The sequence below is a fragment of the Cryptomeria japonica genome, chromosome 5 (genome assembly GCF_030272615.1).
Source record: "Cryptomeria japonica chromosome 5, Sugi_1.0, whole genome shotgun sequence".
Taxonomy (NCBI): Eukaryota; Viridiplantae; Streptophyta; class Pinopsida; order Cupressales; family Cupressaceae; genus Cryptomeria; species Cryptomeria japonica.
The window spans coordinates 300,140,641-300,157,867 of NC_081409.1; the positions used below are offsets into that span (position 1 = coordinate 300,140,641).

The 17,227-nt window shown below is 36.9% G+C and overlaps 2 protein-coding genes across 2 annotated transcripts; one reads left to right on the forward strand and one right to left on the reverse strand.

The window, feature by feature from the left end:
- LOC131045816 (GDSL esterase/lipase At5g03610) lies at positions 1 to 1,325 on the forward strand. The gene is given in 3 exon segments (XM_059221429.1): positions 1 to 111; positions 190 to 1,113; positions 1,208 to 1,325. Coding segments are annotated over 2 exon segments (873 nt in total). The 5' UTR covers positions 1 to 53; the 3' UTR covers positions 1,005 to 1,113; positions 1,208 to 1,325.
- A 3,842-nt stretch (positions 1,326 to 5,167) lies between these two features.
- LOC131045833 (GDSL esterase/lipase At5g03610) lies at positions 5,168 to 6,916 on the reverse strand. Its single transcript, XM_057979490.2, has 5 exons — positions 6,763 to 6,916; positions 6,501 to 6,683; positions 6,123 to 6,412; positions 5,763 to 6,054; positions 5,168 to 5,568 (listed from the first exon to the last, which is right to left on the reverse strand). The coding sequence occupies exons 1-5, from the start codon at positions 6,818 to 6,820 to the stop codon at positions 5,255 to 5,257; spliced, it is 1,137 nt and encodes a 378-aa protein (XP_057835473.2). The 5' UTR covers positions 6,821 to 6,916; the 3' UTR covers positions 5,168 to 5,254.
- Between the last annotated feature and the right edge of the window lie 10,311 nt (positions 6,917 to 17,227).

Consider the following 17,227-nt stretch of genomic DNA (forward strand, 5'->3'; position numbering starts at 1 on the left):
TCTACACTCTACCCTTCCCAAAGGAGGACGACCTTAGTGCAGGCTGTACAGATATGGACGCCATGTTTTCTCGCCTTCCCTTTCTGATAATCATTCTCTCTTTATTTGCAGGTCACTTTTACAAATTATCAGTTCAAACTTCCCTCATTATGTAGTCGTACGGTTTTCATTTAAATGATTGATTTTCAGGGAGAAGCATTGCAGAAAAGGCTAGGGCGCTCTTTGTATTCGGAGACTCTTACGCCGACACAGGAAATAAAGATCCATACAATCAAAGTATAAACCAGCCATGGAGAAGACCATACGGTTTGACCTGGCTTGGCTATCCCGCAGGCAGATTTTCTTCTGGCAAAATCTAGAGAGACTTTTGGGATAAACCAATCTTCCACTCACAAACGGTCAAATATCAGGTGTTAAGGGCTTATCTATGTGTGGTTGTGGTGTGTGCAGGAGATATTTTAGGGCTTCCCGTTCCCATAGCTTATGAGCTGCTGAGAAGTCACGACTGTAAAGCAACTGCAAAGAAGATTAGAAAAGGAGTGAATTTTGCAGTTGGAGGCAGTGGAATATTTCAAGCCTACGGTTTCATAACAGTAGCACAACAGGTGAAGCAGTTTAAGAAACTGATAGCAGGAAGTCACGGGTTCGATTCTCGCAAGCTCTCGCGGTCTGTAGTTCTTATCTCTGTGGCTGGCAACGACTACGGTACATTCCTTTCTAGTAGAAACGGCTCCATTCAGGTAATTCAAAATCTAAGGCCTCTCTTCGCCTGCAAAAACTTCAGAACATTTATATTTTGCAACTTTGTGAGCTTAATACAGGGAGTGATCGATCTGGTGAAACCTGTGGTAAGTGGGACAATCGACGCTGTGAAAGAGCTGTATGAAAGCGGACTTAGGAATTTTGCGGTGAGTAATATTGGTCCGTTTGGGTGCGGGCCTCAGATCGGCAAAGCATCCTGTGATTCAAACTACGATGACTTTGTAGCCCTTCATACAAAATAATTAAGAGAGGGCGTAGAAACCCTCATATCGGATCTCAAGGAATTGTCCATCATAATTTCAGATTTGGTGTCTGCGGTTAATCATATATTCTCCAGTCCTGAACAATTCGGTAGTTCAAAATCTATGCCTTTTAAATGTGTCATGTAAATCTTCAAAACCTCTGCCTTCTGAATAATACTTGTGTTCTTGAAATTGTGTGACAGGTTTTATGGATTTGTTCGTCCCTTGCTGTGCTATAAAAGGTGGTGTTGAAATGTGTGGAGAGGTAGACGAAATAGGAAAGCCTTTATTTGAAGTGTGTTCTAACGTTAAAGAAAAGTTTTTCTGGGATTCAGTCCATCCAACACAGCGAGGATGGAATGCGCTAATGTCGTTATAAAGTAATGGGCAAAAGAAGAGAATATCAGTATCAGTTTTATTGAGGGGGCGCCAAATGTTATTGAGTGGATAGATTCCCTTGGATTTGTGGCTTACAATATCTCCACAATGTTTTCATCTAAATAAGCTTTTCATAGGAAATTTGTGTATCGTTTAATATATATATCATGTGCCTATGTGATTTCAGAACACTTCTTTAAAGATTCTCTGCAATAGAATAGAAGAGGCCGAATTTTATTTTTCATGCGAATGAAATCTATAATTTGTTTAATGCAATAGTGCAACCCTCGGAAATGTGATGCTGCAAAAGTAGTATGGGTTGCTTTCAATGGTGAAGAACTCCTTTGGCATCAAGCATTTGTTTTTTGTCCTCAAGATATGCCGTTGATATTTTAGTCTTGAGTAGGTCAAACTGGAATTAATAAATAAGATACAAATAATATTTGTATATTATGTGTAATCATTTTTATATGTATAAATCATGTCTAAGAGTTTGACATTTATAAATAACTAATAATCCCATCCTGGTGTTCAATGGGTATGCCAAGGAGGTGTGGAAGGATAATTAAAAAAAATTGGTCTATTTTATGCATATATTTGTTTAGTACATGAGGTCAATTGGTGGGCCATTTATCAAATGATATTTTTTGTGCAACAAAGGTCTAATTGGAGAAGTGATTGCTTCAAATTAGTTATGCATCCACTTACATTGATCCAAACATGGCTAAAATAAAACCTCTCAATCAAGAAGATCATTAGGATCATGTTGTTTTTTTAGAGAGAGAGAGAGAGAGAAGAGAGAGAAATATGTAGATAGATGGAGAGATAGCTTAATATGTAGAGAGGGAGATATAACTTAATTAATAGAGAGGAGAGGAAGACAAGGAAAGATATAGATAGAGGGCGATATACAGAGATAAGAGATTGATATGGAAGGAGATAAAGAGATAGGGAGAGAGATAGATAGGGAGGTAGGTATAGAGAAAGATATGGATAGAAAGAGACAAAGAAGAGTGAATGGGAGATAAAGAGATATAGAGATAGATTCGAAGATATGGAGGGAGTGTTAAAGTGAAAAAGAGAAGAGGGGGAAAAGGGAGATATAGAGAGATATAGAGGGATACAAAGAGAGATAATGAGACAAAGGTAGAGAGATATAGATAGAAAGAGATATATAGAGGAGCGAGAGGGAGATAGAGAGAGTGATGGAGTGAATAATAGAGAGAGAAGTAGAGATAACAAGATATAGAGAGAGAGGGGGAGATAGAGATAAAGGGGGAAAGAGCAAGAGAGAAAGAGGGTGACAAAGAAAAGGAATAAGGAAGTATAGAGAGATGGAGAGAGACATAGAGATAGAGATATAGATAGAGATATGGAGGGAGAAATAGTGAGTGTATGTATATGAGTGAGAGGGAAAGATATGGAGAGGGAGGGGGGGGATAATAATAGAGAGAGGAGAGAGAGTATAGAGATATAGAAAGGTGGAGTGATAGGGAGAAAGGGAGAGAGAGGGATAGATAGATGGAGAGATAGGGATAGAAATGAGCAATGGACTTAACTTGGTAAAGATAGAGGGAGTGAGAGAGATCAATATGTAGAGGGATAGTGAGAAATGGAGGTAGAAAGATATAGATGGAGAGATAAAAATATAAAGATACAAAAAGTGATGTATAGAGAGAACACGAAAGATGAAGGGACATATGTAGTGAATAAGAGAGAGAAATATATAGATAATGAGTGATAGATCTCATTCTAAGTGACACCCATTAGATTCAAGTTGACAAAGAAAATCATTTAATTGCTCTCTAAATAACATAGGTTTCATGTTATAAAGCTACATTACTTCTTTCCAAAAAGATGATAAGAACATTCATTTCCAACTTAAAATAATTAAAAATTCATTAAGAAAATAATTTAAACATGCTTAATTTATTTACTATTAAACTCAACATTAATTATACTTATCTTGAAATTGAAAAAGTATTTTTTAATATAAATAAAATATAATATAATTTCAAATCATACAAATTTTATTATGATATAAAATTGATTAAAAAATAATTTTAAATATAAATAAATTAATAAAAAATATAATAAAAAATTCCAAGTGGTTGAGCTTAACTGGTTAAAACACTGGGTTCTCACTGTGGAGACCCAGGTTCAATTCCCAATAGGGACATCTGAAGTGGAATTCTAAGCTGTGACTCTTGGTCTTCCATAGGATGGGGAAGGTCTTGGGGTCAATCTAATCAAACATAATAATAATAATAATAATAATAATAATTCAAAAATATGTAATGGGGGGGGGCCCTAATGTGTCCCCACTAGTTCATAGCTCCAGTCAAAAGCTATTCAGGCTTCGGCCAATTACCGATCAAAAAAATATATATAATATAATATATATTTTATATTACATCTAATTTTTTTTTAAATATAATATTATTAATATTAAATACTAAGCCTTTTCCTATCAATGTTATTGTTATTAAGAAAAAGGTTTAGTTAAAAACCTTGGAAAAGAAAAAAAATTAGAATGTGAAAACGTTACCCAAAAATTTGAACATTGACGACCACCATTCTAAAATTGTTATTAATTTTTAAATATGTTATTATTAAGCATTGACAAAAAAATAGGTAATACATGGTAGCTGACAAATAATACTTTCTTGTCCTATTACTAATTCATTGTCCTACTGCTAAAGTTTACATGTTCTAGACATATAAGATAGCATGCATGCATCCACCACTCTTAATGTCAATATCCTAGGCATAAAATCCTATTAGTATGCATTTTTTAGGGTTTTCCCCTACTAGAGGGAGTGTTAAAGTGAAAAAGAAAATCAAGCATAATTTTTTCACCTAAAGAAAATCAAATCCAAATTCTTACCCCACCTTTTAAAGTTTACTACTACCAATACTAAAAATTCCCAAAATTGATTGTTGCGTATCATCTTATTTGTTAAAAAATCACAACTTGAGCACCTAGGATTTTGTTTTTAAAGACAAGCCCCAAGAGATTAGTGATCATGAATAATCACAGCAAAGGCTCCCTCAAATATATTATCAAGTAGATTCATTAGGCTTGTATTTGCATCAAAAAATACTAGCATCATCGTAGGTGTTCTTTGTCATTGTCTTCTACATCTCCAATCTTTTACACATTGAGAAACCCCCACAAAAGTTCCATATTTCAATCTACTCACAACAAATCCCCACAAGTTGCTTTTTGATACTCATTTGTCTTAGATACAAGTACACCCAAGCTAAATGTAAGTGATCAATTATAATGATGGTTAAAACCACATAGATACAACCATACCAAGTGGATTAAATGGTTGACATAACTTCATCCAAGACATCATAAATATCGATATCAAATAATATTAAATTGTGTATAAACATCATTTCAATATTAAATGTAGACTTTTATATGATATAATCACAAGATATAAATTATTTCAGAAAATAATAATAAATCACATTAAAATAAATGAACCCTCTAAATCGATAAATGAACTTGCTTTCATTTGAAATTACATATTTCAATCTCAACTTTAATTAATTTGAAATAGTTATTATGGATTACTTATTTTTCAGTAGATTTGTAAATCAGTTAGGATGTTTTCCTCCACTTTTGTTTTGTCCCTTCTTACACTTAAAAGTTCAGTTCATGAAAATTAGGTGTGTCAAGGATTTGATTTAATGAATCATAAACGTGTAAAACTACTCAATTGGAATAATCAAGCCATTAAATATGATAGCGTTGAAGAACCCAATCCTATCAGTTACACAGAAGGCATTTAATATATTGAAACTATAACCACGTATTTTGTAAGTGACAAGTTGTGAGACAAATGATCCTGTCAGTCAAATCAGAGGATAGCGAATGCAGATTGTGGTGAAATATTGTGAGCAAGGAAGCCAAGGGATTGTATCCACTCAATGATATTCTCCGCCCCTTGAACAAAACTCAATTTCCTATCCTCTTCTGCAACATCTGCACCATAACTGTAAAGTGCCATTAACTCCAACCATCCTCTCTCTGTTGGATGCCCAAAATCCCAAAAGAATTTTGCATCCACGTTATCACAAACCTCATATAAAGCCCTTCCTTTTTCATCTACTTCTGCACAAGATTTTGCATCATCTGGCGCAGCACAGCATGGGAAGAACATATCCACAAACCCTGCAAATCCAATACATAAAATAAATGTCATGAGATTTTAGACTAAAAATTGCCCAAATTCGGTATTGCTCATCACAACCCTGTACATGATTATTGAATCACTGTATTTGTGTTAATTGATGTGTATTTTATGGGCAATTGTAAACCCTAAAACTATGAATTTGGGCATCAAAGAAAAATGTATGTAGCAGTACCATGTTGTTCAGAATTGCGAAAAATATAGTTAAATGCCGAGTCCAGGTCTGTAATTATAATGGACGACCCCTTCAGATTCGACCTGAGATGATGCACGCCGTCAATTAGTAATTTGGTATGGAGATTTATAACGCCATCATATTTGGGATCGCAGGACGTCTTGCCGATTTCAGCTCCGCAGCCAAGGGCGGCAATATTACTGACCACAAAATTCCTGAGCCCAGTCTCATACAGATCTTTCACAACCTCCAGTATGCCGCTCACTACAGGTTTCACCAGATCTACCAAACCCTGAACATAATCATTTGTAAATATAAGCGAATTTTTCATGCTAACAGCTGAGAAAGATTTGGATTTACCTCAATAGATCCACTTTGGCTGCTACTGAGCGCGGCGTAGTCATTTCCAGCTACAGAGACAAGCACTACAGACCTCGACAGCTTTGGGGAATCGAACCCTGAACCTGCGGCAATCAGTTTTTTGAACTGTTGGACTTGTTCTGGAACTGTTTTGAAGCCAAAAGCCCGAAATATCCCGCTGCCGCCCACTGCAAAATTCACTCCTTGTTTAATCTTGCTTGCATTTACATTACAGTCATGACTTCTGAGCAGCTCATAAGCGATGGGACTGGAAATACCCAATATATCCGCTGTAACACAACAATAAATGTCCTAATAAGACACAGGTTAGCTTTAAAATCCGATATTACAAGAATTGGTTTTGCAAGCAAATTGTACCCCAAAAGTCAGTCTGGATTTTCCCTGAAGAAATTCTGCCTGCTGGGTAACCAGGCCAAATTAGACCATTTGGTCTTCTCCACGCTTGATTTACTGCTTGATCGTAAGGATCATGGTTTCCAGTGTCTGCATACGAATCTCCAAAAACAAATAAGGCTTCTGCCTTCTCTGCGCTTCCTTTACCTGCAAATCGAAAAATCAGTAATCTTATAATAGCAGAGAATAATGAGAAGGATTTGAAAAGGGTAGATGTATCACTTACCTGCAAATAAGTTGACAAGTGTTAGCAGAAACAAAGCAGTGGAAAGCATTGCATCCATATCCTCCTTGCGTAAACTGGAAGGCAGAGCCCATTAAACAGAGGCCAATCTTACTGCTATAATTGATTAGGCCCATCTACTCTTCAAAGGATTCGCGTTTCCTTCAAAGAGATATTTTGAGATTTGTCACGTTGGCCAGTGAAAATCACGTTTTCCACGTTGGCCAGTGAAAATCACGTTTTCCATGACGATGAGTATGTGTACTTTTAACTTCTGTTGCTATTTGTGAAGATAAGTGAATGAAATGGAAAGGATTCACATAATGTTAATGAGATGTGACATTTTTTTGTAAAAAGTAGAAATTGTGGTAAATGTGTGGTTAGGGTTGTGAAGGGCTCATTTATCTTTTGTTTGTGGAAAGCATCTAACCTCTAGAGAATTAAGTCTAATTCGTCATGATCTATTATGTCATAATTATTCCAAGTTTTGGATATGGATGCAAGGAGAGGATCAAGTAGTTGTGCACCCTAACTTCCCGCTTCTCAAAATCTTACGTGGAAATTTCAAATCACACCCAATTTGTTTACAACAGCTTACTTGGCAAGTCCCCTGCGTATAACTAAGGCTTCAGGGCCACATCATCAAATATGATGCCACAACAACATGCTTTTTGTCAAGGTGTCCAAAACAACCAACAAATGGTATATTTCATTCAATTATTGGTACTCGTCATAGCAATAACAACTTTAAAGTCACAACTATTGGTGCAATGTTGTACAAAAATTGGATATTAAATCAACAAGTATGAGGGTATTAAATCAACAACTTCTATCGCAAGAATTGGAATGCACTCAACTACCTAATATCATGAATATGAACTTGTCCACTATGGACTATGTTTTGTTAATAAGAGATGAGATATTGTATATAGTTATCTTATTTATTTTAGAGTTAATATATTTTAGTGTGTATAGTGTAATTTGAGGAATACAATAAAATCATTAATATGTGATTATAGATTGTTAAGATAAAAAATATGGAATCATATTATAATATAATTGATTATTAGGGGAAGGGTACTAGTGGTTGTTATAGTTAATTTGGGTAAGTGCACCAAGATGGTGAACAAAAAGGGGGGTATAAGTGGCCACTTTTTTTTTTTTTTTCTCTGAAAATAGGTAAACCTGAACTTCAAAGAGATATTCGAAGGTCACGCACTCAAAACTAAGAGTTGAAAAAAGAATAAGAATTGTAGTACTCTGAATCTAGTTTCTAAACTACTAAAAATTTTTAAAATTGGATAAGATTAAGAGGGTCAAACCTTTCTCGCACAAAAAATTGTTCCTGATTTTTTTTTAAAAACATAACATAGCTGTTTTCGTGCGCTGCACAAAATATATAATTAGATTTAGTATTTTGAAAAAAACCTTTGGTAGGATGATAGGTAAGATTGAGATCTAGAAGTTGTGTATTTTTTTGTAATTTTTCAATGAGTATTTTTTTTTAATGATTTTTTGAAGTGACCGCATCCTGAAAATTTGGTACCTGTTCGTGTGCTGAGCATAACTTGTATCAAAATAATCGAAAATGAATTTTATTTTTTTAAATTGTATAGAATCTAGTGTAGAACAATAATATGTAATTTATTTTGAATTTGGTCAAGTATATCAAAAGTTATTAAAAAAATGGTAGATGTATGTCTCTGAGGACTGTCAAGGCACTGGTAAAGAAAATTAAAGTTTACTATGCTAATGTTGTCTAAAAATAAAAAATTTTATATGGTCAGAAAGATGAGAAGACGTGTGAGATTATGGTGGTAATTTTAGAGATACCCACTTGATCATTTGTAAACCTGATGATGATGAAGTCGAGAAATCATGTTGGAAGATGAAAAAACGTGTAAAGGGACAAAAATTGAGGGAAAATGGGCTTCCAAGTCTTAGGGTCATTTTCCAACCCTCTTACCAAGCCAAAAACTGCACGGGTTTTGATGTGCAATATAACCCGCTTGGGTTTTGAAAAACAAAAAGTACCATTCATAGTTCTACATAACCCGTACGGGTTATGTAGAACTAAAACCATCATTTTGAATTTCCCAAAACCCATACGAGTTATGAAAAACCAAAAATATGGTTTTTCATAACCCGTATTGGTTATGAAAAATATCATTTTGAGTTTCAAAAAACCCGTATGGGTTATGAAAAACCATTATTTTGATTTTCACAAAATAGATATATAATATGTGTTTATGTATGTATATATGCATATCTATAGTTATATATATACATATATTTATATAGATATATGTATATATGTTTGTATACATGCATGTCTCTCTTCTTTTCCCCTCTCTCGTCTTCCTTCCCCCGTCACCGTCTCTGTCTATTCTGAGCCTTAATTATCCTTCTTGAGTTCTATCTCATCTCTCTCCCCCTCACACTTCTCTCTCTGCCAAGTCTCTTACCCTCTCTCTCTCTCTCTCTCTCTCTCCTCTCTCTCTCTCTCTCTCTCTCTCTCTCTCTCGTTATCCTATCCTATTATCACCCTCTCCCCTTCTCTCTCTTTCTCTCCCCTACCTCTCCCTCCCCCTCTCGTTACCTTATCCTATTCTCTCTCCTCCCCCTCTCTTGACCCTATTCTCTCTCTCTCTCTCTCTCTCCTCTCTCTCTCTCTCTCTCTCTCTCTCTCTCCTATTCTCCCCATCTCCACCCTCTCTCTCTCTTCCTCTCTCCCAATCTCCTCTCTCTCCCCCTCTCTCCCTCCCCCTCTCCTTATCATATTCTCTCGCTCTCTTCTTATTCCATATTCTCTATCTCTATCTTACCCACTCTCCCCCTACTCTCCTCTAACTTCCTTTCTCACCCCCTCTCCTCATCCTATTCTCTCCCTCTCTTCCTATCCCCTTCTCTCCTCTCTCCTCTCTCAATCCTATTCTCACCCTCTCTCCCATCTCTTTCTTTCCCTATCTCTCTCACTCTCTTCCTATCCCCTTCTCTCTCTATCTCTAACACTCTCTCCCTACCCCTCTCCTTATCCTATTCTATCCCTCTCTTCTTACTCCACTCTCTCTCTCTCTCTCCTCTCTCTCTCCTCTCTCCTCTCTCTCTCTCTCTCTCTCTCTCCTTTTCCCATCTCCCTCCCTCTCTCCATCCCCCCTCTCTCCTTCTCCCTCTTTCCTAATCTCCCTCTCTCTCCCTCCCTCTCTCCCTCTCCCCCTCACCTTTTCCCAATCTCCCTCTCTCTCCCCTCTCCCCCTCTCCTTCCCCAATCTCCCTCTACCCTCTCCCTCTCTCCCAATTTCTCCTCTATCTCTTCCCCTCACTCTTCCTCCCCCTCTCCTTATCCCTCTCTCTCTCTCTCTCCTCTCACTCTCTCTCTCATCTCTCTCATCTCTCTCATCCTCTCTCTCTCTCTCATCTCTCCTTTTCCCAATCTCCCTCTCTCTCCCTCTCCCCCTCTCCTTTCCCCAATCTCCCTCTCTTTATCCTATTCTCCCCATCTCCGCCCTCCCTCTCCCTCTCCCTCTCTCCCAATTTCTCCTCTATCTCTCCACCTCTCTCTCCCTCCCCTCTCCTTATCCTCTCTCTCTCTTCTCTCTCTCTCTCTCTCTCTCTCCCCCTCTCTTATCCTCTCTCTCTCTCTCTCCTCTCTCTCTCTCCTCACTCTCTCTCTCTCTCTCTCTCTTCTCTCTCTCTCTCTCTCTCTCTCCTCCTTTTCCCAATCTCCCTCTCTCTCCCTCTCCCCCTCTCCTTTCCCCAATCTCCCTCTCTTTATCCTATTCTCCCCATCTCCGCCCTCCCTCTCCCTCTCCCTCTCTCCCAATTTATCCTCTATCTCTCCACCTCTCTCTCCCTCCCCCTCTCCTTATCCTATTCTCTCTCTCTCTCTCTCTCTCTCTCTCTCTCTCTCTCTCTCTCCTCTCTCTCTCTCTCTCTCTCCTTTTCCCAATCTCCCTCCCTCTCTCCATCCCCCCTCTCTCCTTCTCCCTCTTTTCCTAATCTCCCTCTCTCTCCTCCCTCTCTCCATCCCCCCTCTCTCCTTCTCCCTCTTTTCCTAATCTCCCTCTCTCTCCCTCCCTCTCTCCCTCTCCCCCTCTCCTTTTCCCAATCTCCCTCTCTCTCCCTCTCCCCCCTCTCCTTTCCCCAATCTCCCTCTCTCTCTCCCTCTCTCCCAATTTCTCCTCTATCTCTCCCCCTCTCTCTTCCTCCCCCTCTCCTTATCCTCTCTGTCTCTCTCTGTCTCTCTCTCTCTCTCTGTCTCTCTCTCTCTCTCTCTCTCTCTCTCTCTCTCTCCTTTTCCCAATCTCCCTCTCTCTCTCCCTCTCCCCCTCTCCTTTCCCCAATTTCCCTCTCTTTATCCTATTCTCCCCATCTCTGCCCTCCCTCTCCCTCTCCCTCTCTCCCAATTTCTCCTCTATCTCTCCACCTCTCTCTCCCTCCCCCTCTCCTTATCCTATTCTCTCTCTCTCTCTCTCTCTCTCTCTCTCTCTCTCTCTCTCTCTCTCTCTCTCCTTTTCCCAATCTCCCAATCTCCCCCTCTCTCTCTCTCTCTCTCTCTCTCTCTCTCTCTCTCTCTCTTTCCCTATCTCTCCCTCTCTTCCTATCCCCTTCTCTCTCTCTAACTCTCTCTCTTTGTTTCCCTCTCCTTATCGTATTCTATTCGTCTCTTCCTACTCCCTACTCTCTCTATCTTCCTCTCCCTCTCTTAATCCTGTAATCACCCTCTCTCTCCCTCTCCTTTTCCTAATCTCTCTCTCTCTCTCTCTCTCTCTCTCTCTCTCTCTCTCTCTCTCTCTCTCTTTCCCTATCTCTCCCTCTCTTCCTATCCCCTTCTCTCTCTGTCTCTAACTATCTCTGTCCCCCTCTCCTTATCCTATTCTATCTCTCTCTCTCTCTCTCTCTCTCTCTCTCTCTCCCCATTTCCTATTTGGTTCCTAGTTTTATATAACTCGTACAGGTTATGCAAAACTAAGACAAAAACTTATAGTTTTGCATAACCCGCGGGTATCTAAAAAGTATAATGTTCCTCAAAACCCTTTATGGGTTTTGAGGAACTTTTCATTTTTTATTATAAAATATAATGTTCCTCAAAACTAGTATGGGTTTTAAGGAACTTTTGATTTTTTATTATAAAAAAATAATGTTCCTCAAAACCAGTACGGGTTTTGAGGAACTTTTGATTTTTTACTCTAAAATATAATCTACTTTTCATTTTTTATTATAAAATGTAATTTTCCTCAAAACCCATATGGGTTTTGAGGAACTTTTTGTTTTTTAATTGTTTTTTGCTAGGCTTGGTGTTACCAAGCCTAGCGCATTTTTGAATTTCCAGAACATGCACGGGTTATGAGAAATTTCATTTTTTTTTTGCATGTGGCCACTTTTTTGTTCACCATCTTGGTGCACTTACCCATTTCACACATCTTAAGTTCTTAAATGGTGTAAAGACGTCAATCTAGGATCTAACCCTAAACTACTCTTTATTCATAAATAAACTTAAAATTTCAATCTCTAAGCATATTTTATACAAGATATAAGCAACATCGAATATATCATAATAATGCACATGAATAATACAATATCCAAAACTAAGAAGTTCTTATTTCCTACTTAAGCTTCCAAATTGCCTTAAGAATATACAAGAAGATGCATCCGTCGATCTTTAGTCTGAGTCACTTCCTTCTGTCTTTTGAAAGCAGACGAGAAAAAGAATCAGACGCTTTTTCCGCCCAACCTTGAAGCTTACGCTTCCCTGGAATTCTTGGTCAATCAAGAATACCCAACCCTGCACAAATTGGTTTAACCAAAGAATTCGAAAGCAAGAGGGAATCTGGTGCATGCCTAGATAATATATGCATTTTCATTTTTCCTATTTCATTCTAAGAAATAAGCATTCGCTATCATACTAGGATGTGGTAGAGAGTATAAATAAGGAATTTCCATCTTTTTCTATGGATAATTCAAACAATAACTCGACCGAGTATATGCCATGCACAACAAAATAATAGTTGGAAAAAGCAACTATTCTCCCTAAAAACATCCACATTCGGCACCCATCCCGAAAGGTAAATTTTTCCAACTCAAGCTTAACCCTAGCTTGATTCCCTCAAACACAAATTCTATTGAGAATACAATCTTTCTTTTAAAACAAAAATAGAGATATCATTTTTGTCGCTTACTAATCATTACTTGTCTAATATATCTATCGAAGACAATCTTTCATATTTTGGAAAACGATAAACTTTTATAAGCAATAATCTTAAAATCAATCTTTCATCTAAAATAAAGTACATACAATAGAAGGTGTTAAACATGTATGAAATTAATCTCATATGTAACCAAAAGTATGCAAACACATTCTAAAAATAGAATTAAAACTAATTATTTTTGTGTAAAATATGATATTAACATATTTTCTCTAAATTCTTTTCTTCTATTTCACAATGGTTTACAAAGCATTTCAAATACGTTATTAATAATTGATACCCATTTGGACGTACATATCTATTATCTAAACTTCCATTTCTACACATTTTATACCAAATTTAACAAATGAAATAAAACATAAACAAAGGATTCTAACCTCTTGGAAACTTAGAGTGGATTGTAAGCTTTTGACCTTGTCATTCTTCGTCAAATGATTCCACGCCTTGATCACAAGTCTCTCTTTCTCTCCAACTATTCTTATCTCTATCCAACTATCTCTCTATCGCTCAATCTCTACGATATTATCAAACTATTCTTCCTCTCTATCAAACTATTCTAACCCTCCCTTCAAGAAAATTATCGCTCTTCTAATCTCATGTGTGTAAGAATGAGAGAATGAGTGTGTGTATACGTCTATTTATTCTAATCTTTGGCTATGTTTGCTGCTATCCTCTGGGTCTTATTTACTGTTCCACTATTTCTATTGTCATGTGGTTCTAACTATAATCTCTAAGCAGTTCTGTGATTTAAATACCACCCTTGTTTCGTGGCAAGTTCGAGTCTTATTGTTTAAAACTTCCAACCATTTCAGTTAGAGCTTGATTGCTGCATGGAATCTATCAACTTCAGCTTATCCACCGAAGAGTGATGTTGCATGCCAAGTCGTGTTCCATGCCAAGTCACCCCAAGGGGTTGTGGGAGTGTTTTACACATTGTTTACGTTACAAATGGGAGTAGTGGTAGTCGGTGGTAGCTCCCTTAAGCTACGCCTACCTTAACAACTTTGCCTCCCACGTATTTGACCTGCGTTTAAAGGCTTTGACAGAGACCACCGTGGATGGAGGGAGTTCTACTAACAAACCGACCAAAGCGGCTCTTCCTTTGGCTACAAACGGTCGACCACCTTTTTCAACCCACCACCTTATATTAATATGTTTAATATTATATTTATATATTAAATGACTCTTCTTTAATATTAAACATTAAACTTTGTTTTTAATAAACCCTGTCTTTGATTAAATATATATATATATATATATATATATATATATATATATATCGGATTTTCATTACATAGTATAATTTCATAAATACATATACAATATTTATAAATACATTATTTCGAATGGTCATGCAATAGTTTAATTCCTCAAACCTAATTACATATTTGATAATTACACTCTTATCTATAATTCTATGATCGAATTATCATTAGAATTCATATACACATGTATATAATGCGTATATATTTTTGATCTCAAATGATTACGTATATGTATAAACAAAAGTCTTGGCGAAATCAAATTTCACTATAATTGGATATTGATATATGTATATGATTGAATTCTTATATACATATACACTTTATACTATTGACCAATTTACAAAAGTACTTGTTAGTATGCTTTTCCATACATTATACATATCTGAACAAGAAGCACATAAAAACCTAGGGTCGATATTCGTTTTCGAATCATCTACACATTTTATCTCTTTTAACCATAAAGCTTAATATTTCACCATTACTCATGCAACTTAAATTCAATTCAATCACCACTCACATCATGCAATCAATGCACATGTATAATTATTTAAATCAATCTACTACTCATTCCAAATTCATCATTTCAATTTGAACAAACACTCAATAAGATCATTTAAATCATCCATCTTTCAAGATGCAAATATAAATCCTAATGTGGTGTGTGAAAGATTCCCTTTTCCATCGAAGTCACTCAGTTAAAAGCAATTCTACCTGATTCGTGTTCTCACCTTCGACCTCCTTCACCTCATCCTGCATTACTTGCACTCAAAATTTTATCAGTATTGACAAACCCAAGAGAATATTGAATTTCATATCATTTGCAGGAGTAAAAAGCATACTATATTTCCTCATACTAGATTATGAATGATCTAATCTATTTTAAATTTCAAAATCACATTACATCTTTAAATTGCACAATATTAAATAAAATGATTCGTGACATCCTTCCCCTCTTGGAAGAGACATCGTCTCAATGTCTTGCCACTCATTAATAATCACAAAACCATAATATCTCACAAAATGTCAATCTTACCTCAAATTCAAATACCAAGAGCACATAGGCTATCCAAGTTTACATCATAAAATAATAATAATTGTTGCAAAATATCCAAAATTAAATAGCAGTTATTTCCTGAGAAAGCAAATAAGGAAAATGATGGTCAATCGTCTCAGCATCCTCCCATGTAGCAGTATCCTCAGAATATTGGTCCCACTAAACCTTATACTGAGTGAAATCTCTGCTACGTAGCTTCACACTACGCTGATCTAGGATTCGGATGGGCTCCACTAGCACCACCCCTGGATCCTGAACCTGTAAGAATTGCCAATCAAGAATATGAGATGCATAAGCATTGTAAGGTTTCAATAAAGACACATGAAACACATTATGGATTCGAGCTAGAGCAGGGGGTAAAGCTAATCTATAAGCAACTGGATTGATAACCTCCAGTACATCAAAGGGTCCCACATATCTTGGAGCCAATTTTGATGATTTTCCAAACGATATAGAGCTCTTATGAGGTTTGACTCTCAAAAAGACTTTATCTCCTGCAGCGAATTGTCTAAAAGTTCTATTTCGGTCTGCATAACTCTTCTATCGGTCAGCTACTTCCTTCAATCTACTCTTAATCAACACCATATGCTCATCCATTTCCTTGAGTAAATCTGGACCAATAATGATCCTATCCTCTAGTCTATCCCAGCTGATAGGTGTGCGACATTTTCGCCCACAGAGTGCTTCAAAAGGTGCCATACCTAATGATGCATGAAAGGAGTTGTTATAAGCAAATTCAACTAAGGGCAAGTACTCCTCCCATTTGTACTACTGATCCATGCAATACATTCTCAAAAGATCTTCCACTACCTGATTAACCCTTTCTATTTGGCCGTCAATCTGAGGATGATATGCTGAGCTAAAATTTAGCCTTGTTCCCAATGCTGCATTCAATGTTGTCCAAAATCTAGAAGTCATCCTGGTATCCCTATCAGATATAATAGTTTTTGGAACTCCATGTAACCAAAAAATTTCTTGCACAAATTTCTTGGCAAGAACAAATGATCCATCTTTTAGATTACCAGGTATGAAATGTGAAACTTTAGTCAACTTGTCCACCACTACTAAGATAGTGTCATGCTTATTCTTACTCATCAATAATCCCTGGATGAAATCCATACTGATTACTTGCCACTTGTATTCTGGTATAACATGTTGAAATAGAAGTCCTGCTGGATGAACATGTTCAGCTTTTACTCTTTGACATTCCAGACATTGTGCTACATACTCAACCACTTCTTTCTGGAGTTTAGGCTAGAAATACAATGTTTTCAAATCAGCTACCATCTTTGTTATTCCAGGGTGTCCTAAATAAGGTGTATTGTGCATCTCATGTAAGATCAACTTCCTTAACTCTCCTCCTTCTGGTATATACATCCTTCCTTGATATCTCAAAATACCCTCTGGTTCTATCTCATATCCATCATAGCGATGGTCTGAAGAGTCTCTTTCCAAGGCTTGTTTAACTCTTATATAATGCTCATCTTCAGAAAGATTCTGCAACACTTGTTGCTTCAAATTTGTCCTTGTTGTAACCATTGTAGATAGATGTCTTCTTCTGCTGAGAGCATCGGCTACTCTATTTTCCTTCCCTTGGATATATTCAATACCAAAGTCATACTCACTTAGAAATTCAAGCCACCTTCTCTGTCTTGCATTTAGGTTAGGTTGTGTAAAAATATACTTTAATCCTAAATGATCCATTTTAAGCTCAAAAGGCTTCCCTAAAAGGTAATGCCTCCACATTTGTAATGCATGCACAATAGCTAGTAGTTCTAAATCATGCAGAGCATAATTCATCTCATATTGCTTTAGCTTTCGTGATTCATATGCAACCACCTTTCCTTCTTGCATCAATACTGCTCCCACACCTTCACCCGAGGCATCTGTAATTACTACAAAATGTCTGTTGGGATCTGGTATTGTTAATACTAGTGCTGTTG